The sequence below is a fragment of the Eurosta solidaginis genome, chromosome 1 (assembly GCF_040869045.1).
Source record: "Eurosta solidaginis isolate ZX-2024a chromosome 1, ASM4086904v1, whole genome shotgun sequence".
Taxonomy (NCBI): Eukaryota; Metazoa; Arthropoda; class Insecta; order Diptera; family Tephritidae; genus Eurosta; species Eurosta solidaginis.
In genome coordinates, this window is record NC_090319.1 from 269,350,357 (window position 1) to 269,373,682 (window position 23,326).

The 23,326-nt window shown below is 38.8% G+C and overlaps 1 protein-coding gene across 2 annotated transcripts in view; it reads left to right on the forward strand.

The window, feature by feature from the left end:
• Nucleotides 1-1,449: 1,449 nt before the first annotated feature.
• LOC137237276 (protein vreteno-like) overlaps nt 1,450-23,326 on the forward strand; it is a 69,563-nt gene continuing 47,686 nt past the window's right edge. For both annotated transcript variants that reach the window (XR_010948888.1, XM_067760709.1), the window contains exons 1-3: nt 1,450-1,587; nt 1,652-1,772; nt 1,832-2,019. Coding sequence is in view for 1 of the 2 variants with exons in the window: in XM_067760709.1 (XP_067616810.1) it covers nt 1,577-1,587; nt 1,652-1,772; nt 1,832-2,019 (320 nt within the window). In the remaining variant the exon portion in view is untranslated. The remainder of the gene's footprint in view (nt 1,588-1,651; nt 1,773-1,831; nt 2,020-23,326) is intronic.

Consider the following 23,326-nt stretch of genomic DNA (forward strand, 5'->3'; position numbering starts at 1 on the left):
GCCTTAAAATGTACCTCAAAATATAACTGCGCAGCAGTTCTGCAGTTGTGTTGGGCTTTTACAACATTGAAAGAAAATCGCACGAGGGATATCACAATCAACGTTTTATAATATACGTAATTTATTGTAAAAGTGTGTTTCCAAAAATGATTATTTTTCACATCACAGCAACACATTTAAAGCACGCAATTAAAACGCCGAAGATTTTACATTCACTTAGCAAACTAGAAACACTACGGACTCAATCAGTCTATGTGATGTCCTCATGGACCGGCCAGTTCAACCTAACCTAACCTAGCAAAGTAAAGGGCCCATTACTGATACTTAGCATAGACTTGACTTGACCTTGACTTGAGAACTGTTACTTACAGTTCTGTTAAATGAACATTGCATGTTACAGATTAATCAAAACTTAGCAACACTTGACTTAGAAGTCTGTTGAAATTTTATTTTCTATGTAAAGCTGCAGACATTGGTGCTTTATCGGTAACCTTATAACAGCTGATTCGACCAACCTTATGAGAATCAATGCAATCGATTATTGGTGCCGCTAAGGTCGTAACCGTATCGTAGCCAACCAATTAGTTTTTGGTTTACCGTCATAACGATAAACAGCTGATTACGTTACGGATACGACTACAGCGATACGACATACGGCACCAATGACTCCCGCTTAAGTTCTAAGTGACGTTTACATTTTGAGATGCCATTTGTTTTTTCCATTTCATTTTGACGTTTTGCCATACAAATTGACATTTATTGATTATGATGCCAGATTGTATGCGCTAAGTGGAGTATAATCGTTACTAAGTTGCCAAGTTTACGCCAAGTCAAGTCAAGTCTATACTAGGTATCAGTAATGGGCCCTTTAGTCGGCTGTTAAGTCTTAACGTTGACGCTGGTCAAACGCAGTTGATAAGACATGATGCATTTAACTAAATAAAAATAAATGTAAAGCGTGATAACCTCCGAAGAGATTTTAGGATGAGCTTCTCTTCCAATTTGCGTCGTGTTCCTTTTTAATTTTTCCTACAAATTGGAGGGACGGGACCTTCTTGTTTTATGCCGGCTCCGAACGACAGCTGCGAGGCAGATGAGTTTTCACTGAGAGCTTTTCATGGCAGAAATACACTCGGAGTACTTGCCAAACACTGCCGAGGGGAGACCCCGCTTAGAAAAATTTGATTCTAATTAAAAACATTATTTCTGAAATTTTGATGTTGCTTTGCTCTGGGTGTGAAGCGGAGCACGCTACCATCACACCACGGAGACCGCAATTGCATTTAACTACGAACCTTTTATATTAGCTTTAAAAATTAAATGTCTTGCAGCTTCACACCAAAGTTTTATCAGACGTGCCCTTAAAAATATTATTATGTATGGATGAATAAAAAATTTTCTGGTCACCGTAATTCTCACGTGTATCACCAATCAAGGGTAGAATTTCATGCTCTGGCAAGAAGGAAAAAAGTGTTATCGTTATCGACTGGCTTTATCTCATCTTTACAATTGACTAGCTGCTGCTTATACACATTTTGCAAAGAGATATTACGTGTGCGAATTTTTATCTTAGAAAATGGACCGACGGTAGCTAATAAAGCATATCTAAGGCGAACGGGTTTCTATTTTTATATATTTTGTTTCTTTCCAGAGCATTAGCGCAAAGAAACCGAAAACCACAAGCGAACAATGCGGGACAGGACAAGTCTCATCATGGTGTTCCCACAAAAAAACAAAATGGCTACCAGTCTGAAAATAGGCACAATCCTTTTGTTAGTGTCTTCGTTAACTTATTGGAAAAACCTTTGAATATTATTATTTGTTACTCTAGAAAAGTCCGGTCAATAGCGTTGTGGAAGCTGGTAATGCTGGAGGTGCTACTGCATTGCAGACGGGCGAATGTGTTTCATGCCGCAGCAAGGCAATTTGTGTGTGCCAACGTTGTGGGGACTATTATTGCTCACCGCAATGTCAAATGAAGGATTGGCCAAGTCACCGCTATATATGCTTTCCGGTGCCGTAAGTACATTTTTATCTACATGACATGTATATAATTATTTTATGTACAAATGTACCTCTGTTATTTGGTAACACCGATTTGTTATTTGGTAACACCGATTTGTTATTTGGTAATCTCGAATAGCTTAGAAATAACACAATTCTGTAAGTCTAGAACAGGGTTCGACTGCTACTGCGCGTCCAAAAATTTCGAGAGAGATGTGAAAAGACGCGTATTGACTTTGGCAACAATAATCCGAGGGCGGAAAGCAAAAATTGTAATGCTATACGACAGCATGGCACTCCAAAATTATGGGGGCGGGTGTCAAAAGACGCATTGCAGTCCCGGGATCGCGAATCTTGGTTTCGTTAATATCTTTGGAACCAGTTAAAATTTTTGTTTTCCGCCTTCGTATTATTGCTGTCGAGGTCAATACGATTCTTTTGACACCTCCCAATATTTTTTGAAGCGTATTGGCAGTCGGCGCCTAGAACAATTCCCAAAGGAAATTCAGTCTAAGGTGACGGATGGTGATGGTGGTGGGAGATGGCCGAGACAGTCGGGCTGGTACCGTAATGACTTGTTACCGAAACGCAGAGGACCTAGATTCGGCAAAAGTACATCAATATCAATAACAGTCTTCAAAACCTTCCGTGAGTGCCTTTAACGCTACAACAACCTCAACAAATCCAAGTTGGCAACCCTGGTGTGTGAAAGCTAAAGTAATTTGTGCTCCTCTTTAAATTTTCAAATTCATTGTTTATTGTGTCTTAATTCTTACAACCTGTGTCTAAAAATCAACAAACGTGACATTTATCTGTGGAAAATAAGATATTCTGTCCAGGTGATCTCCAATTCAACTTTACTAGCTTGGGAGTATATTGCGATTGGTTCTCCTGCTTTGTTGTTGTCAGTCAACTTGATTTTTTTAACACCTTCACACCATCAACTGTGTATCTTCCCGTCAAAAGTTTTATAGTCACTGAAGTTTGTTTGTGCTTCAAGCTTTATTTTGTGGTTTGCGCCTGCGTCATAATAATCTAAGCTGCGTTAGATCTGCCACCCAGTTTCTTCGAGCATTATTTTTGGCCCGTTTTTTTTCGAACACCATGGATCAAGTCAATGGTAAGCGTCGTGGTGACGCCCTATAACGAGGTTGATAGCGCCAAAAAGGTGCAACGGATCAGCGGCTTCTCTCCTAGTTTAATGCAAAGCATGGATCAGCGATTTGCTAAGTTCAACGATCTGATTGCTAAACAAATTTTGGACTCGGAAAATAGGCTCATTGAATTCGTATGCAAAAAACTAGAAGACAAATTTGTGGTGCTGAAGAAAGAGGTCAGTGAGCTTGATGCAAGAGTTACTCAGCTGGAGAGCGTGTTCGAGCGCGTTGGTTATCTCGAAGAGGAAGTAAAAACACTCAAAAACAATGCGTCAAAGCAAGAGAGCTATATTGCCGCAAGTGAAGTCCGTGTACACGGAATTCCCTTTAAGGAAGGAGAAAACAGGTGTCTTTCATCACCTCTGTTCCACTCTTAGATTGCAACCAATTTCTATAATGAGCATTTTTCGGCTACGGATACTAGACAACAGCGTGACAGATCCGGCCGTAATAATCAAATTTCAGTCGCCGACAGACAGAAACAAATTGCTAAAAAGTATAGGCACCTTTAGGCGCCAAAACAATCCAAACATCAAGGGTCTGCAATTAGTTCATGTGGGCATAAATTCAAATGCTCCGATTTATGTAAATGCTTCGCTGTCCAGGCAAAACTATGCGATCTTCAAGGCAGCGATCCGTCTAAAGAAGAAAAGGAAGGTAGTAGCGGTTTTTTCTAAGAAGGGTCTGGTACATATCAGACGAACACCAACGCCAGCCCTGAAGCAATACATAGCTTTGGATTTTCTAGAGCGTCTTGAGAATACCGGCGAAGAAAGCGCGATATCCTTTCGAGTTGATGATGCGCCAACGAATAATCAATAAATTAATTTCTATGTATGGTATATTACTTAAGTTCTTGAATATCTTCGTTTCCGTCTTTATCTCTCCCTATCATAGTTGTAAACAATCATTTATGTTGTCTTTATTGTTACGCATCGCAGAGCATTCTTTATATCCCATAGATAGTGATGGTCCTAGACTATAGGTTGTCTAGTTCCAAAGACTGCTTACATACACTGTTGCGCGTATTCAGCAAACGTACTAAAGGGCTCAAAGTCATCCATCTCAATGCGCAAAGCCTATATAAAAAGCTGGATGAATTGAGATTCATATCTGAGGGTTCTGATATAGATGTTATATGTATTTCCGAAACCTGGTTTTCTTCATGTCATAAAAATGATTTGGTGTAACTAAATGGATATCAACTTTTCAGGGCTGATAGACGTGGTCATGGTGGTGGTGTTGCTATATATGTTAAAAGTAGTTTATCCTGTAAACTTTGCCAATCTCAACTGACAATATATGTGCTGACAATTATTGTATTCGCGCTAATGTTGATTTTGGTCCTCTTGAGTTTGCTAGTGTCGATGATTGTGATGTCGTTCAAGCCATTCTTTCAGTAAAGTCTAATGCTATGGGGTTCGATGGTATATGTCCGAAATTTTTAAAAATAATTCTTCCTAAAATCCTTCCTCACTTAACCTACTTGGTTAACTCTGTGCTGACGTCCTGTGTATTTCCCAAATGTTGAAAAGTTGCTAAGGTAATCCCAATCCCCAAGCAAAACAAGGAGTATAGACCTATAGCTATTCTGCCTTTCCTTTCCAAGGTCGTCGAACGAATTTTGCACTGCCACTTATGTGCAGGATAATAACCTTCTCACATTTTCCCAGTATCGATTCAGGTCAAATCGTAGCTGTAAAACGGCGCTCCTATCGGTGATAGAGGATATTCGAGAACAAGTTGACAAAAATTTTACTGCTTTCCTGACTCTTCTCGATCATTCAAAAGCGTTTGACTCGGTCGACCATACCGTTCTCTGCAAGAAGCTGGACAACCTATTTAATTTCTCCAACTGTGCAACAGCCCTAATCAGATGGTATTTGGCCGACTGAACTCAGGCAGTAAGTGTTGGTAGCAGAAAGTCTGACGTCGTCAGTGTTTTAAGAGAAGTCCCACAAGGCTCAATCCTTGGTCCCCTGTTATTTATTTTGTATATAAACGATTTGCCTGGTGTTCTCAAGTATTGTAATATTCACATTTATGCTGACGACGTACAATTGTATATGTGCTGTCCTTGTGATCGTACCAGTTCATGTATTAATAACTTAAATTACGATTTGTGTCAAATTTGTACGTGGGATTCTATGAACGGCTTATGTCTTAACCCTAAGAAGTCGAAATGTATAATCATTCATAGAGGGTCACTAGATAAAAGTGGAATGGAAAATTTAATTTTAGACAACACTATTATAGAATACGTTGACACGGCAAAAAATCTAGGTGTAGTTTTTAACAAAACCTTGACATGGAAAGATCACATCTTCCGCACAGTGGGAAAAGTGTATGGGATGCTTCGTACACTCTGGCTTACAAAATATTTTACTCCGTTACATATTCGTCTACTAATAGCAAAAGCGTACTTAATACCTACGCTCCTTTATGGTTGTGAGGTTTACTCTAATTGTGACTATGTATGTAATAGGAAACTTAATGTTGTTTATAACAACATTGCTAGATACGTCTATGGGTTGAGAAGACTTGACCACGTCTCTCATCATGCTTACAGGTTGCTAAACATTTCTTTCGATAACCTTATTAAACTTAAAACGCTCACTACGCTACACAAATTAATATATATGAAGGAACCTGACTATCTGTATCGGAGGCTAAATTTTCTCCAGTCGTCTAGATCTGTTCTCCTTACCCAGTTCAGACATCGTATGCTAATATCTGATCGCCAGTTCTTCATTACTTCCATACGTCTTTGGAACTCGCTTCCTTCTAGACTTAGGCTTATAAGCAATGCTCTGCTCTTCAATAAAGAATTAACAAGTTTCTATAATAACCTAGACAATTTAAATTCTGATTTCTTCTAAGCAAATGTACTCTATCATTCGTTTATTTTATTTATTTACTATTTATTAAATATATTATTTATTGTAACCTTTTCTTAGCCATAGTCATTAGCTTTAAGTTTCAAGTTTAAATTGTTCCTATTTTATGCCTTTTACCGACTAGCACTATAAAATAATTTTTGCCAAACTGTTGTGCTGGGATGAATTGCCTAATAAATACAAATACAAATACATATTTGCATTAAAAGCAGAACTCATAAATAACCTCTCACCGGCATTTCAGTCGTTATAGAATGTTGTTGTTGTTGTAGCGATAAGGTTGCTCCCCGAAGGCTTTGGGGAGTTTTATCGATGTAATGGTCCCTTGCCGGACACAGATCCGGTACGCTCCGGTACCGCAGCACCATTAAGGTGCTAGCCCGACCATTTCGGGAATGATTTATGTGGCCACATTAAACCTTCAGGCCATACCCTCCCACCCCACCCCCAAGTCCCATGAGGAGCTTGGGGTCGCCAGAGCCTCGTCTGTTAGTGGGGTTGATAATTGGGTTCGGAGAAGCTATATATTGCGCTGGCAACCTGAAGGGTTGCGCTACACAGCCCCTTGAATCTGATATTTTAGTCGCCTCTTACGACAGGCATACCTACCGCGGAAATATTTTGACCCCCTAACCCGCGGGGGTGTCGTTATAGAATATCAACGCGTTGATCAGCTATTCAACTTCCACAGCTGAAATACGATGATGCTAAAAGCATCGATTATGCAGTTGTAGTGCTGCGTGGACATACAATATATTTTCATTTATAAGTCACATTAGTATAATGAGATTTATGATCTCTTATAGTACAACATAATATGGAACAGTTTATATTTTATAAACAAATTTACAGATATTTATATTTTCGATCGCCAAGTTGCAACTAATTCCATACGTTTTGGATTTACTAAAGCGATATAAATGTATTTCACAAACAAAAAAATACTTTAAGCACAATTCTTAAGTTTTTCTTTAGTTCAAAAATTTTTGAAAATTTTTTTTTCTTATAAATGCTTTTCATTTCCTGAAATTCAAAAAAGACGTTGCTATGATGCATGACCCAAACCATGGTTGTATTATATGGTTGGCTCATCTCATCAGTTGATTATATTTTTTTTTATTTCACTGGTATAGGCATTGTCAAAAGGACATGGCAAACGCAAAATATAACATTTTTTTCTGCCGTGGTGGTCAATTTTGTATTAAAAAATAGTTTCACATCATTTGCAAGTTAGTTTTTTAGTAAATCCATCTAATTTAGCGCATTAGTTTACCACTACAGACAAGAATTGCAAATTTTTATGTTTTTTCTCGTTTCCATTCGCCTAACACCAACACGCAGATTTTGACAATTTGAACAAAGGTATGTTGTTGCTGTAGAGATGAGCCAACCATATACATAGTTGACCCATTGTCCAAACGAAGATTTTTTTGTAAATATTAAAAGTGTGACCGAATCCTATTATTTTTCTCTTCTCTATTATTTTGCATACATCATAGTCTTGCTTATATGAATTCACTATAATTTTTGACTACCAGACTTCTCAGTGGCGCTTCCTCTTAATCCAGCTTTGGCAAGACTTTGGCGGCGGTTTCTCTTTTTGCCTTAGAACTAGCTTTTTCTAGGCTTCTGTCTTTTTTTTTTTTTAAATATGTCCTCACATCAGTATGAATCTACTTTGCCAATTTCAACTCCGCGATAAAAAAATACTATCTTCCTCGACACTTTTTGTCTTATCGCTATAGTTTCTAAATGCTGTGTCGCTTTCGTATCTAAATTTCGTCTCCCATTGTGGGGACGAACGCTGAATAATAATTCGGAAAACTTATAAAACTAGTGAATGCTCTTTCAATATTTCCGCTGAAACTTAAATGTAATTTTTGTGAGATCACTATCAAAGTTCGTAAAAGTTCACTATTTTACGATGCAATACCATTCAAAAAACCGTAATAAAATAAAAATCTAATTAGCCTATCTAGTGTTCGTCAAGTTAAATAGCTTTTCAGCGCAAACCATTAGGATAACGACATCTCTAGTCACGTGTCTAAACAAACATTTTTTCTATGTTTCGATCACTGATCATTTAAGTTTTGGTGAACTCATTCGAGACAGAGATCGAAGTCATAATCACTATTCAATTCAGAGCTCTTTCCAGTGTGAAATTTCATGTAATTCTTTTAAACTTGTATAGCTTATCATGGAAAACGAGTTAATATCAACATCGGACAACTCAGGGACTCAAACCAAAATCAAGCTTTATACTAATTTGATGTGTATCTATCGTTCTATGTTCAAGTGTAATATATGCTCAAACATTGTGTAGTCCCTCATATCTCAGAATTCGTTTAAAAACAACCACATCTGTGATTTTTTGAAACCACTTATCGCAGATTTTTTTCTTAGCCACCTTATTTCATCGCAAAATTTAATGAATATATCGACTGCTTAGGTCAAAATCACCCTATTTAGCTGCTGTTTCAGAAATGTATTAAATGTTTGCTTACAATTTTCTTAAAAAAAAAAATTAGGGATAGAAAATTATTCTACCGAGATAGGGTGTTCTTCATGCAAATTCTGAAATAGGGCATTTTTGAACAATATTCTGACGTAGGGCGCTTTAGAAACGGCCACCGAGGTGAGGTGTCTATATGCTAAGATGGGACCTTTCTGGCCGGTCTTAAAGCGGGTTTTGATATACGGAAATTTTGAAAAATTAACGAACAAAGATTTGTATCATCTCTGCTACATAACGCAATTGCACGTGCGTCGTTAAGTTTATGCAACAGTCAAAATGAATGGTTGCAGTTGGTTTGCCTTTAAAATCCTCTAACGGAAGTCCGAGGGCAGTTTAAACCTTGACATTAAAAACGATGCTGGGTGTGCCAATTAAGATCAAAGGTATAAAGTCAATTTCGAAAGTTATTAAGAGTCAAGCGAGTCAAATATTTTTTTTTTTAATCTTTTGTAGAAGTCAAATAAGCTGGGAACGATGTAAACAGTCTACAATACCCTAATATTTTCGCTGCAACAGATGACTTTACTTTTCAATTGCTTACTCAAAGAAATCTCTTGCATTCGTTCACAGCAGGTCCCAATTTTTTCGCCTCATTAAGCAAAAGTAGACAAATTACAGCGGGTTTGTTAAGGCCAATCAATATTATAAGCATACGCCAAAAATTATACACTCTTTTATTTGATTGCATTATCGCGGTTCAGCGGTTTATATACTCTAGCATCACGATAAAGAAGTCGCACGATCGGGAGTAGGGGATATTGACATTATAACGAACTTGATTTTCCGAAATTTGTTTATTTAAATTCGACACAAAACTTCCGACTGGTAAAGTATAAAATTTGTACAAAAAGTATTATAACTGAAATTATAAGATTAACATTAAACTAAAGGTAAACTTATGGATTTAACAATTCAAATTGATTCAGTGAGAATATCAAACTATAATATATCAGGTCAAATTAGAAAGTATTAGGCTATATAATGCTTATCGAAATAACATTCGATACTTATCTATATATGTGTATAAAAATCAAATTCTGTGTGTGTGTGTGTGTTCGTTATGGAAACGTATTTGCCATACTTCAATCATCACCAAATTTTGGCTATAGGTTCCCACGAAGGTTTTAGGCTAAAAATAATTTTGATATATAATAAGGGCGGGCGTGGTACCGCCCATACAAATGGAATCTTTGGTACTGCATAACTCTTAAGGTATGCATGCCAGAACACTGAAATTCAGTAAGGAGTTATATGAAGTCAATCCCTAACACCACCAAGAAAATGTGGAATTAGGAAAAAAGGGGCGTGGCACCTCCCATACAAATGGAATATATCATACTGCATATCTCTGGATGTAGTAATGGTAGGATAATGAATATTGGTAAGGAGCTGTATGATGTTCCTGATGAGCCTTCCCTACAAATGGGATTTTTCAGAACTATAGCTACCGTACAAACTTATGTTATTTTAACAACTTAAGTTTGACTGCATTGTTGAGTTTGGCTGTTATTCCTTTGGACGTTGAGTAAAAAAATTTGTTAGCTTGAGCAGGCCTGGCGAAAGGGGAGGGGGAATGGCGGAATGAATCCGAAATCGTAAAGTTTCCAACAACCACCAACTCTATATCAAAGTCCAGATTATTTAAACGACTTCGATATCGGTACCGTAAATAATGAGTTTTTGCGTTCTGAAGAAGTCAACGAAATAATTCGTCGAGGTCATCAAAAGTGTCCTGTTATTTTTCCACGTGATTTTCATGACGCGTCATTTCCTACATCGTTGTTAAACAGGATCTTGCCAAATGGAGAGAAAGTGGAGCGTGACTGGTTAGTGTGGAGTGCCAGTAGCAATGATTTGTATTGCCTACCATGTCGTCTGTTTAGCACCAATACTTTAAATCGACCTAAATTTTGTTGTTGTTGTTGTTGGTTTTGTTGTAGCGATAAGGTTGCTCCCCGAAGGATTTGGGGATTGTTATCGATGTGATGGTCCTTTGCCGGATATAGATCCGGTACGCTCCGGTACCACAGCACCATTAAGGTGCTAGCCCGACCATCTCGGGAACAATTTATGTGGCCACATTAAACCTTCAGGCCATTCCCTCCCTCCCCACCCCCAAGTTCCATAAGGAGCTTGGGGTCGCCAGAGCCTCGTCTGTTAGTGAAACAGGACTCGCTGCGGATAGGTGAGGTTGACAATTGGGTTTGGAGGAGCTATATATTGCGCTGGCAACCTGAAGGTTTGCGCTACACAGCCCCTTGAATCTGGTATTTTAGTCGCCTTTTACGACAGGCATACCTACCGCTGGTATATTCTGATCCCCTAACCCGCTGAGGTAAAATTTTTGTTGTCCTGGCGGATATTCGAAATTGCAGGTGTTGAAGAAGCTACACGATAAACTGCCATCACACGAAAATACTCAAGATCACATTAAATGTTATATTCAATGGCGATCTTTACAAAACCTAGTTCAAAAGGAGGCTACAATTGATACACTTATCAATGACCAGCTAATCACTGAAACTCAAAAGTGGAAAGAAATTTTATATAGAATTTTGTACACTATTTTATTTTTGGGTGAAGAGGTCTAGCTTTCAAGGCGAAGGTATATATCTTGGTGAACAAAACGATGGACATTTTTTGGGCATCTAAGATCTCATAAGCCATTATCCTCCGATACATAGAGATCATTTGGAGATAGTTAGGATTTCACAACAGAAGCACAAACGTTTACAAGTTCACTATCTTTCCCCAGACATTTAGAACGAGTTTATAGAAATTTGTGCAAAACACGTGAGGGAAACTATATTAGATCAAGGCAAGGAAGCCAAGAATTTTGCCAATATCGTTGATGCTACGCCCGATCCTGGTCACGTTGAACAGACTACGTTCATTTTGCGCTACCTCCATTTCAGTTCGAAAGCAGCAAATTTTACAACTCAAGAACGGGTTTTGGCTTTCGTGGATTGTAACCAAAAAACTAGTCAGGAAATCGCTGATTTAATTTGTAAACATGAAAACCCATTAAAAGATTGTCGTGCACAAGGGTACGATAACGCCGCCAATATAAAAGGAGCTTACAACGGAGCTCTACGTCACATTCTCGACAAAAACTCGAATGCTGATTACTCGCCAAGAAACGACGATCTGCACAATAAACGGAGACGCCCCCACACGTATGGTAGAAAGCTGTCACAGTTCGCCGGATATTTCAGTCGTGAGCGCAGAACTCGTAAACTGCGTCAACTGGCAGCCGATGGTAACATTGGCATCCGACCACCTGTCTATACTTATTTCGCTCGAGCGTTCCGCCGACTTCATGGTCGCAGAAAAACGCACTTTCATTATCTTTAAAAGGGAAAGTGGGACGAATACAAATTCTTTACAGACAACCGCTTTGCTGCCCTCTCTATCCCAACTGATACCCGCCAAGGGGGGCGTGCTTTCCGCAAGGTCATTGAATCCGCCTCGGCTCGTTTCATTCCCGCCGGTAGCTCTTAAAAACAGCCGAAAAAACTGGAGGCGCCCTGTGCCATGAGAGTCATGAGTTAAAATTCTGATTTCTTCTAAGCAAATGTACTCTATCATTCGTTTATTTTATTTATTTACTATTTATTAAATATATTTATTGTAACCTTTTCTTAGCCATAGTCATTAGCTTTAAGTTTCAAGTTTAAATTGTTCCTATTTTATGCCTTTTACCGACTAGCACTATAAAATAATTTTTGCCAAACTGTTGTGCTGGGATGAATTGCCTAATAAATACAAATACAAATACATATTTGCATTAAAAGCAGAACTCATAAATAACCTCTCACCGGCATTTCAGTCGTTATAGAATGTTGTTGTTGTTGTAGCGATAAGGTTGCTTCCCGAAGGCTTTGGGGAGTTTTATCGATGTAATGGTCCCTTGCCGGACACAGATCCGGTACGCTCCGGTACCACAGCACCATTAAGGTGCTAGCCCGACCATTTCGGGAATGATTTATGTGGCCACATTAAACCTTCAGGCCATACCCTCCCACCCCACCCCCAAGTCCCATGAGGAGCTTGGGGTCGCCAGAGCCTCGTCTGTTAGTGGGGTTGACAATTGGGTTCGGAGAAGCTATATATTGCGCTGGCAACCTGAAGGGTTGCGCTACACAGCCCCTTGAATCTGATATTTTAGTCGCCTCTTACGACAGGCATACCTACCGCGGAAATATTTTGACCCCCTAACCCGCTGGGGTGTCGTTATAGAATATCAACGCGTTGATCAGCTATTCAACTTCCACAGCTGAAATACGGTGATGCTAAAAGCATCGATTATGCAGTTGTAGTGCTGCGTGGACATACAATATATTTTCATTTATAAGTCACATTAGTATAATGAGATTTATGATCTCTTATAGTACAACATAATATGGAACAGTTTATATTTTATAAACAAATTTACAGATATTTGTATTTTCGATCGCCAAGTTGCAACTAATTCCATACGTTTTGGATTTACTAAAGCGATATAAATGTATTTCACAAACAAAAAAATACTTTAAGCACAATTCTTAAGTTTTTCTTTAGTTCAATAATTTTTGAAAAATTTTTTTTCTTATAAATGCTTTTCATTTCCTGAAATTCAAAAAAGACGTTGCTATGATGCATGACCCAAACCATGGTTGTATTATATGGTTGGCTCATCTCATCAGTTGATTATATTTTTTTTATTTCACTGGTATAGGCATTGTCAAAAGGACATGGCAAACGCAAAATATAACATTTTTTTCTGCCGTGGTGGTCAATTTTGTATTAAAAAATAGTTTCACATCATTTGCAAGTTAGTTTTTTAGTAAATCCATCTAATTTAGCGCATTAGTTTACCACTACACACAAGAATTGCAAATTTTTATGTTTTTTCTCGTTTCCATTCGCCTAACACCAACACGCAGATTTTGACAATTTGAACAAAGGTATGTTGTTGCTGTAGAGATGAGCCAACCATATACATAGTTGACCCATGGTCCAAACGAAGATTTTTTTGTAAATATTAAAAGTGTGACCGAATCCTATTATTTTTCTCTTCTCTATTATTTTGCATACATCATAGTCTTGCTTATATGAATTCACTATAATTTTTGACTACCAGACTTCTCAGTGGCACTTCCTCTTAATCCAGCTTTGGCAAGACTTTGGCGGCGGTTTCTCTTTTTGCCTTAGAACTAGCTTTTTCTAGGCTTCTGTCTTTTTTTTTTTTTTTAAATATGTCCTCACATCAGTATGAATCTACTTTGCCAATTTCAACTCCGCGATAAAAAAATACTATCTTCCTCGACACTTTTTGTCTTATCGCTATAGTTTCTAAATGCTGTGTCGCTTTCGTATCTAAATTTCGTCTCCCATTGTGGGGACGAACGCTGAATAATAATTCGGAAAACTTATAAAACTAGTGAATGCTCTTTCAATATTTCCGCTGAAACTTAAATGTAATTTTTGTGAGATCACTATCAAAGTTCGTAAAAGTTCACTATTTTACGATGCAATACCATTCAAAAAACCGTAATAAAATAAAAATCTAATTAGCCTATCTAGTGTTCGTCAAGTTAAATAGCTTTTCAGCGCAAACCATTAGGATAACGACATCTCTAGTCACGTGTCTAAACAAACATTTTTTCTATGTTTCGATCACTGATCATTTAAGTTTTGGTGAACTCATTCGAGACAGAGATCGAAGTCATAATCACTATTCAATTCAGAGCTCTTTCCAGTGTGAAATTTCATGTAATTCTATTAAACTTGTATAGCTTATCATGGAAAACGAGTTATTATCAACATCGGACAACTCAGGGACTCAAACCAAAATCAAGCTTTATACTAATTTGATGTGTATCTATCGTTCTATGTTCAAGTGTAATATATGCTCAAACATTGTGTAGTCCCTCATATCTCAGAATTCGTTTAAAAACAACCACATCTGTGATTTTTTGAAACCACTTATCGCAGATTTTTTTCTTAGCCACCTTATTTCATCGCAAAATTTAATGAATATATCGACTGCTTAGGTCAAAATCACCCTATTTAGCTGCTGTTTCAGAAATGTATTAAATGTTTGCTTACAATTTTCTTTAAAAAAAAATTAGGGATAGAAAATTATTCTACCGAGATAGGGTGTTCTTCATGCAAATTCTAAAATAGGGCATTTTTGAACAATATTCTGACGTAGGGCGCTTTAGAAACGGCCACCGAGGTGAGGTGTCTATATGCTAAGATGGGACCTTTCTGGCCGGTCTTAAAGCGGGTTTTGATATACGGAAATTTTGAAAAATTAACGAACAAAGATTTGTATCATCTCTGCTACATAACGCAATTGCACGTGCGTCGTTAAGTTTATGCAACAGTCAAAATGAATGGTTGCAGTTGGTTTGCCTTTAAAACCCTCTAACGGAAGTCCGAGGGCAGTTTAAACCTTGACCTTAAAAACGATGCTGGGTGTGCCAATTAAGATCAAAGGTATAAAGTCAATTTCCAAAGTTATTAAGAGTCAAGCGAGTCAAATATTTTTTTTTTTAATCTTTTGTAGAAGTCAAATAAGCTGGGAACGATGTAAACAGTCTACAATACCCTAATATTTTCGCTGCAACAGATGACTTTACTTTTCAATTGCTTACTCAAAGAAATCTCTTGCATTCGTTCACAGCAGGTCCCACTTTTTTCGCCTCATTAAGCAAAAGTAGACAAATTACAGCGGGTTTGTTAAGGCCAATCAATATTATAAGCATGCGCCAAAAATTATACACTCTTTTATTTGATTGCATTATCGCGGTTCAGCGGTTTATATACTCTAGCATCACGATAAAGAAGTCGCACGATCGGGAGTAGGGGATATTGACATTATAACGAACTTGATTTTCCGAAATTTGTTTATTTAAATTCGACACAAAACATCCGACTGGTAAAGTATAAAATTTGTACAAAAAGTATTATAACTGAAATTATAAGATTAACATTAAATTAAAGGTAAACTTATGGATTTAACAATTCAAATTGATTCAGTGATAATATCAAACTATAATATATCAGGTCAAATTAGAAAGTATTAGGCTATTTAATGCTTATCGAAATAACATTCGATACTTATCTATATATGTGTATAAAAATCAAATTCTGTGTGTGTGTGTGTGTTCGTTATGGAAACGTATTTGCCATACTTCAATCATCACCAAATTTTGGCTATAGGTTCCCACGAAGGTTTTAGGCTAAAAATAATTTTGATATATAATAAGGGCGGGCGTGGCACCGCCCATACAAATGGAATCTTTGGTACTGCATAACTCTGAAGGTATGCATGCCAGAACACTGAAATTCAGTAAGGAGTTATATGAAGTCAATCCCTAACACCACCAAGAAAATGTGGAATTAGGAAAAAAGGGGCGTGGCACCTCCCATACAAATGGAATATATCATACTGCATATCTCTGGATGTAGTAATGGTAGGATAATGAATATTGGTAAGGAGCTGTATGATGTTCCTGATGAGCCTTCCCTACAAATGGGATTTTTCAGAACTATAGCTACCGTACAAACTTATGTTATTTTAACAACTTAAGTTTGACTGCATTGTTGAGTTTGGCTGTTATTCCTTTGGACGTTGAGTAATCAGCCACCGTTAAAAAAATTTGTTAGCTTGAGCAGGCCCGGCGAGAGGGGAGGGGGAATGGCGGAATGAATCCGAAATCGTAAAGTTTCCAACAACCACCAACTCTATATCAAAGTCCAGATTATTTAAACGACTTCGATATCGGTACCGTAAATAATGAGTTTTTGCGATCTGAAGAAGTCAACGAAATAATTCGTCGAGGTCATCAAAAGTGTCCTGTTATTTTTCCACGTGATTTTCATGACGAGTCATTTCCTACATCGTTGTTAAACAGGATCTTGCCAAATGGAGAGAAAGTGGAGCGTGACTGGTTAGTGTGGAGTGCCAGTAGCAATGATTTGTATTGCCTACCATGTCGTCTGTTTAGCACCAATACTTTAAATCGACCTAAATTTTGTTGTTGTTGTTGTTGTTGTTGGTGTTGTTGTAGCGATAAGGTTGCTCCCCGAAGGATTTGGGGATTGTTATCGATGTGATGGTCCTTTGCCGGATATAGATCCGGTACGCTCCGGTACCACAGCACCATTAAGGTGCTAGCCCGACCATCTCGGGAACAATTTATGTGGCCACATTAAACCTTCAGGCCATTCCCTCCCTCCCCACCCCCAAGTTCCATAAGGAGCTTGGGGTCGCCAGAGCCTCGTCTGTTAGTGAAACAGGACTCGCTGCGGATAGGTGAGGTTGACAATTGGGTTTGGAGGAGCTATATATTGCGCTGGCAACCTGAAGGTTTGCGCTACACAGCCCCTTGAATCTGGTATTTTAGTCGCCTTTTACGACAGGCATACCTACCGCTAGTATATTCTGATCCCCTAACCCGCTGAGGTAAAATTTTTGTTGTCCTGGCGGATATTCGAAATTGCAGGTGTTGAAGAAGCTACACGATAAACTGCCATCACACGAAAATACTCAAGATCACATTAAATGTTATATTCAATGGCGATCTTTACAAAACCTAGTTCAAAAGGAGGCTACAATTGATACACTTATCAATGACCAGCTAATCACTGAAACTCAAAAGTGGAAAGAAATTTTATATAGAATTTTGTACACTATTTTATTTTTGGGTGAAGAGGTCTAGCTTTCAAGGCGAAGGTATATATCTTGGTGAACAAAACGATGGACATTTTTTGGGCATCTAAGATCTCATAAGCCATTATCCTCCGATACATAGAGATCATTTGGAGATAGTTAGGATTTCACAACAGGAGCACAAACGTTTACAAGTTCACTATCTTTCCCCAGACATTTAGAACGAGTTTATAGAAATTTGAGCAAAACACGTGAGGGAAACTATATTAGATCAAGGCAAGGAAGCCAAGAATTTTGCCAATATCGTTGATGCTACGCCCGATCCTGGTCACGTTGAACAGACTACGTTCATTTTGCGCTACCTCCATTTCAGTTCGAAAGCAACAAATTTTACAACTCAAGAACGGGTTTTGGCTCTCGTGGATTGTAACCAAAAAACTAGTCAGGAAATCGCTGATTTAATTTGTAAACATGAAAACCCATTAAAATATTGTCGTGCACAAGGGTACGATAACGCCGCCAATATAAAAGGAGCTTACAACGGAGCTCTACGTCACATTCTCGACAAAAACTCGAATGCTGATTACTCGCCAAGAAACGACGATCTGCACAATAAACGGAGACGCTCCCACACGTATGGTAGAAAGCTGTCACAGTTCGCTGGATATTTCAGTCGTGAGCGCAGAACTCGTAAACTGCGTCAACTGGCAGCCGATGGTAACATTGGCATCCGACCACCTGTCTATACTTATTTCGCTCGAGCGTTCCGCCGACTTCATGGTCGCAGAAAAACGCACTTTCATTATCTTTAAAAGGGAAAGTGGGACGAATACAAATTCTTTACAGACAACCGCTTTGCTGCCCTCTCTATCCCAACTGATACCCGCCAAGGGGGGCGTGCTTTCCGCAAGGTCATTGAATCCGCCTCGGCTCGTTTCATTCCCGCCGGTAGCTCTTAAAAACAGCCGAAAAAACTGGAGGCGCCCTGTGCCATGAGAGTCATGAGTATTAATAGACCATTAATAGCAACCTTAAGTCGCCTTTGTGCGGGACCGCCAAGGAGCCACAAATGATTTAAAGAAGTTATGTTCAAGATGATTATTAGGAGTTAACCCTAGGTGAAACTACGCTTTGTGCTAGATATGCAGACAAAAGTGTGGCTATTTTATGTATCTCTATTTCTTTCCAGCAGACGCAGCAGTACCATTCCAAAGACCGGGGCTAGGTTCGAAGCCTCTCTGGAGTAAGTGAACGAGGGAAATCCTTCCGCAAGGAGCTAATCCTGAATATTTGTGAACGGTCTGCGAGATCTTGAGGCAAAAACCCCGGATCTTTCCGAAATGGCCAACACGTTGATTTCCTTAAATACATACAAACTAAACCTTTCCTAAATAGTTATTATTTTTCTAAATAGAAAAATTAAGCCTTTTAAAGTAAGAGCAGCGGCGTATGCCGGCGCGCCGACCACGCCACCGCCGCCGGTATATAATGGAGCCTACGCCGCCGCCGCCGATAAAGTGATCGGCGTAAACCTCTAGTAGGTATGCCTGTCGTAAGAGGCGACTAAAATACTGTAACGAATTTAGTGCAATTCCTCTTATTTCCAATCTTCTACTAACGTTCGTATCGCTAAACTGTTGAATAAATAACTCTAATATTCAATAATACAGAATGGCATTTATTAAAGTACTTCACAATAACACTGATACTTCACAACTAATAGCTTGCTTAAATCAAACTGATTGGTCGTGGCTCAGCTGGTGCTGTTTTTATACTCTTCGGTTTCTTCGTTGGCATATTTCTAGGCGTTTCTATTTCTAGAATTTACTACTTGTTTACCAGCTATAAACCACAGATGCACGTTTATATCTTCTCATATGCGTGTGTATATGTGAGTGATACTTGCCCAAGAATTGCCTACTTTTGTGTGCATCTCAGATATATGCATGTGCATGTGTGAGAAATACTTTGCTGATGATTGCATACTTTTGTGAGCATCTCTCCGCTGAAGGCATGTACATATGTGTAGACATAATGATTGATTTGTTTATGTACATACAAGTCACTGCTTAGTATCGGCTTTGAGATGATAGTATCCCTTAGTTGCTAATATTCGTCACAATACCAAATTGGATCAAAGGGTCGTGTAGCGCACCCTCTCAGGGGGTTGCCAACGCAATATATAGCTTCGCCAACCCAATTGTCATATAAAGGTTTTGGCCGTAATGACACGACTACTCTGCCTTGCAATGGCTTCTGTAAGAAGCGTTTTCACCGTGCCTGTTGTGAAGGTGAAATTACCGAGTACGATGTCAAAAGTTAATTACCACATTCGCTATTTGTGTCCTGAGTGTGTGAATGCGCCTGACAGATTATCTAAAGCATTCGATTCTGTCCTTGCCTCGTAAAAACTGGGGCTAGAAGCCATTATGACGGCATTTGAAGTTATTTTTAAAGATATGCAGTTGGATGACCTGAGGAATTTAATTTCGAATGACAAACACCCACAACGAGTAAGGCAAAAATAAAGAGTCGTAAGAAGAATATCGCAAAAGATAAATCCAAATCTAATGAAGGCAAAGCTAAAAGTGTTAGCAACAATGATATTAATATTGGTGCACTAGCTTCTGAAATTAGTGCGTTAAAAACAGCTGTTAGTTCGCGCGCTACCATTTCGGACAGTAAAGTGGATGTTCCTCCTGCGACAATAGATTTATTTACTTTTTCGCCTTTGTCTACTCCTCACCGTGGGTAGTCTGCTGCTCCTCCGCTTACCACTCCTATGCCTGGATCAGTGCTACGGACAGCTAATAATGCAAAATCTTCAACATCGACAGATCTTGCTGCGCCCATATCTCCTTCGTATGCGTCGTCTGTTGTTCTGCCCCCCCCCCCCCCCCCCCCCCCCCCCCCCCCCCGCCATGTTTATTGGACTGTGGGTACTCCATGGATTACTCTGATGTAATGCGGAGCTGGAGTATATGGTCCAGTCCTAGGACATCGCAATATTTTTTGTTTGAATTGTGGTTAATTTTGGAGTACTCGGTTGGTCCATACCCTGCAAAATCGTTGGATCATGTGGTCCACTGGAGTAGTTACCATTATACTCCATTCTAATGCAGCAATGGACCAACTCACGTTTCTACACGTTGTAAGCCGATCATTGCTCGTTTTTAACGATTGTAAACACTACACGTTGTTTATTGGACTGTGGGTTCTCCATGGATTACTCTGATGTAATGCGGAGCTGGAGTATATGGTCCCGTCCTAGGACATCGCAATGTTAACTGGACCATATTTTTTGTATGAATTGTGGTTAATTTTGGAGTACTCGGTTGGTCCATAGCGAGTACTCCATGCATGCACTGCTGCTAGTAAATGCCCCGACAAATAAGCAGTTTTTCATACAGATGAGTTTAATACAAGCTTTTGCATTATGAGTAGATTGCACGTATTTTTATGGGGAACGTAGATTGGGCGACACTGGCGCCATCTGATATGGAAAAGTAGCCAACTCCCAAATTTTGTTGCCAGCAAATCATAAGAAGAAGAATTTCACATTTGCTTTGGCTAAGGGTGTTGGCACACTTTGCAAGTGAAATTATTTTTCCCACTGGTTGGTAACTGTTCTAACATTTTTCGCAATTAAAAACTGCAATATAACAATCGAATACGACACAAAATATGTTAGCTAGTATTTTTGTTGTCTAGAGAGAATAGCTATCATCCGGTGGCAAAATCCTGAGCCAGATAAATAATTTTGCAGGTAATGGAACAACAACGATTTGAGCCAGATAAATCCAGATAGAAGTCTGGTTCAATTTGTGAGCCAGATGATTTGTTAATTACTTCTTTTTAGGTTGGCAACGCGGCCTTTAATATACCTAATTTTTCAAAAACAGATGTCGCTGCTTAGCCTTTCGCCGTATGAGTTAAATGAAAAACAGCGGCGACATCTGCCTATCACATTTCACGTGTGCGAAAATTTCACGACATCTGCTTCACAAGTCTCTCAATGATCCAGAGCAATCCCGTGAGAATTGAGCGTGAGCCGGAGCTGTAAAACTCACTGAAAGATGGCGAATGTTCATAACAGTACTTCGCGAAATTTTGCATGTGAATGGGCAAGGCGTAATAAACTTCAATTGCCTAGTCTGAAGTTCCTTCATATTTACAAACGCAACATCTTTGTTGATTGTGGCGATGTTATTGGAATGTATAAGCTTGTGTTAAACGCTTCTATACGAGAAAGGTCATTGTGTGGCGGCCTTAATGCAGTTGCTGCTCACGCCAATGCCTTTGCTGACAATTCTGCTGTCGCCACACCAATAACGCTGGCGCTTATCCCATTAACGCAATGCATGTATCAAAAACGAACGCAAATCATTCAAAAAAGTATATAAATAACAAAACACGTAGCATCGTTATAGGCACAAATGCAAGGTGTGTAGCTTGATGTTGTTGTTCAACTCAAATGGTTTCATGTGAGCTCTGTATCGAATCAAATAAAAAAAGTTTATAATCAGCTGTTCCATGCTGCCACCTTGTGTCGTTGCGCCATGATTCAAGCCTTCTGTTCAGACAACTGATATATCTACTTATGTATATATCCAAGCAAACAAATATTCAGTCAAAATATATTTTATGCCATAAATAATCGATAAGTAGAGTCAACTGTAAAATCGATGATCCATCGGCTGACGCGGACGAAATGCTGGACCCACGCATGCTTTGGCCGACGCATGTCAAAATGCGGCCGTTCGAGTTTTTCAAAAAACAACCTCACCCGTGGCAGAGCAATAAGTGAGACAGCTGTTCTTAACACTACTTATTTCTTGGATATTCATAAGCCTAATTTAAGTTTAAATTATACGTGCAATTTAACTGACTTTTTTCTTAAATATTTTTTATCAAAACGTTAGGGGTTTGAACAAAAAACTAACGGTTACTCTTCTCAAGAGTCATGATACTTATTATGACGTTCTTGTGTTTACTTACACATAGTTGAAGCCAACTGTTTTTAACTCCAAAATATTATCCGAATCGTTGGAGATTTTTAGAAAAGACCGACTGGACAGAATTGGTGGTGGCGTGCTGATTGCCGTTCACACCAGTTTTTCTGCAGAGGAAGTGCATTTTGCTGACTCTGATGATATCGAGTTTCTTTGCGTGAGTGTAAAATTATTCACAACGTTTAAATATTTTGTTGCCACCTACATATATACCACCCCAATCGGATATTTCCATTTATTTGAGACATTCACCTTTAATGAAATCAGTTGTTTCTAAGGCTAGTTCCTCTGATTCTGTCATATTGCTTGGCGAGTTTAATCTACCTTGCGTGTCTGGGAATCTAGTGGATGTGTTAATGGCCCCTGCTTCTTCCCGGGATATATTCTTTCAGTTCTTAAATGAGCTTTCGGATGCAGGACTTTATCAATTAAAGAATGTTCGTAACAAATACGGTAAATATCTAAATTTAATATTCACAGACGACACCTTGAATTGCTCCGTTCATAGATGTGATCCATTTGTATTGCCTGAAGATGTTTATCATCCAGCTCTTGCTCTTTATTTGGAGTCGTATAGTCTTCCAAGCCAAAGTCAGAAGGTCGTAAGAGAGACATCTCCCCGGTTTCTGTTCAAGAAAGCTAATTGGTCTGCGCTAATCAGTGAATTGTCAAAAATAACCTGGCCCGATTACACCGGTTATATTGATGAGTGTACATTTCATTTCAACAATGTACTCTACGCCTTATTTCATAAATGCATACCGCTAGCTAATACCTCTACAGCTACTTCGTCAATTGCATGGTAAACTAAAGAGCTCAAACGTCTTAAAAGTCGTAAGACGTTTTGCTAATCATCTTAGAATCCTGTTGTTGGTGCTTCGCCCCACCTAACAGCTCCGACCGATCACAAATTGTCATCAATATCCTCTAACAGGAGTCCAAGGAAACTTGCTGTTTCAACAGGGGTGGACCATAATGAAAGGGGTGCTAGAGGCGTTGGTTCCACATTACAGTTAAAGAGATGGTTGGTGTCATGTGGGGACACATTGCAAGCGGGGGTATGCCGGGGTTAATTCTGG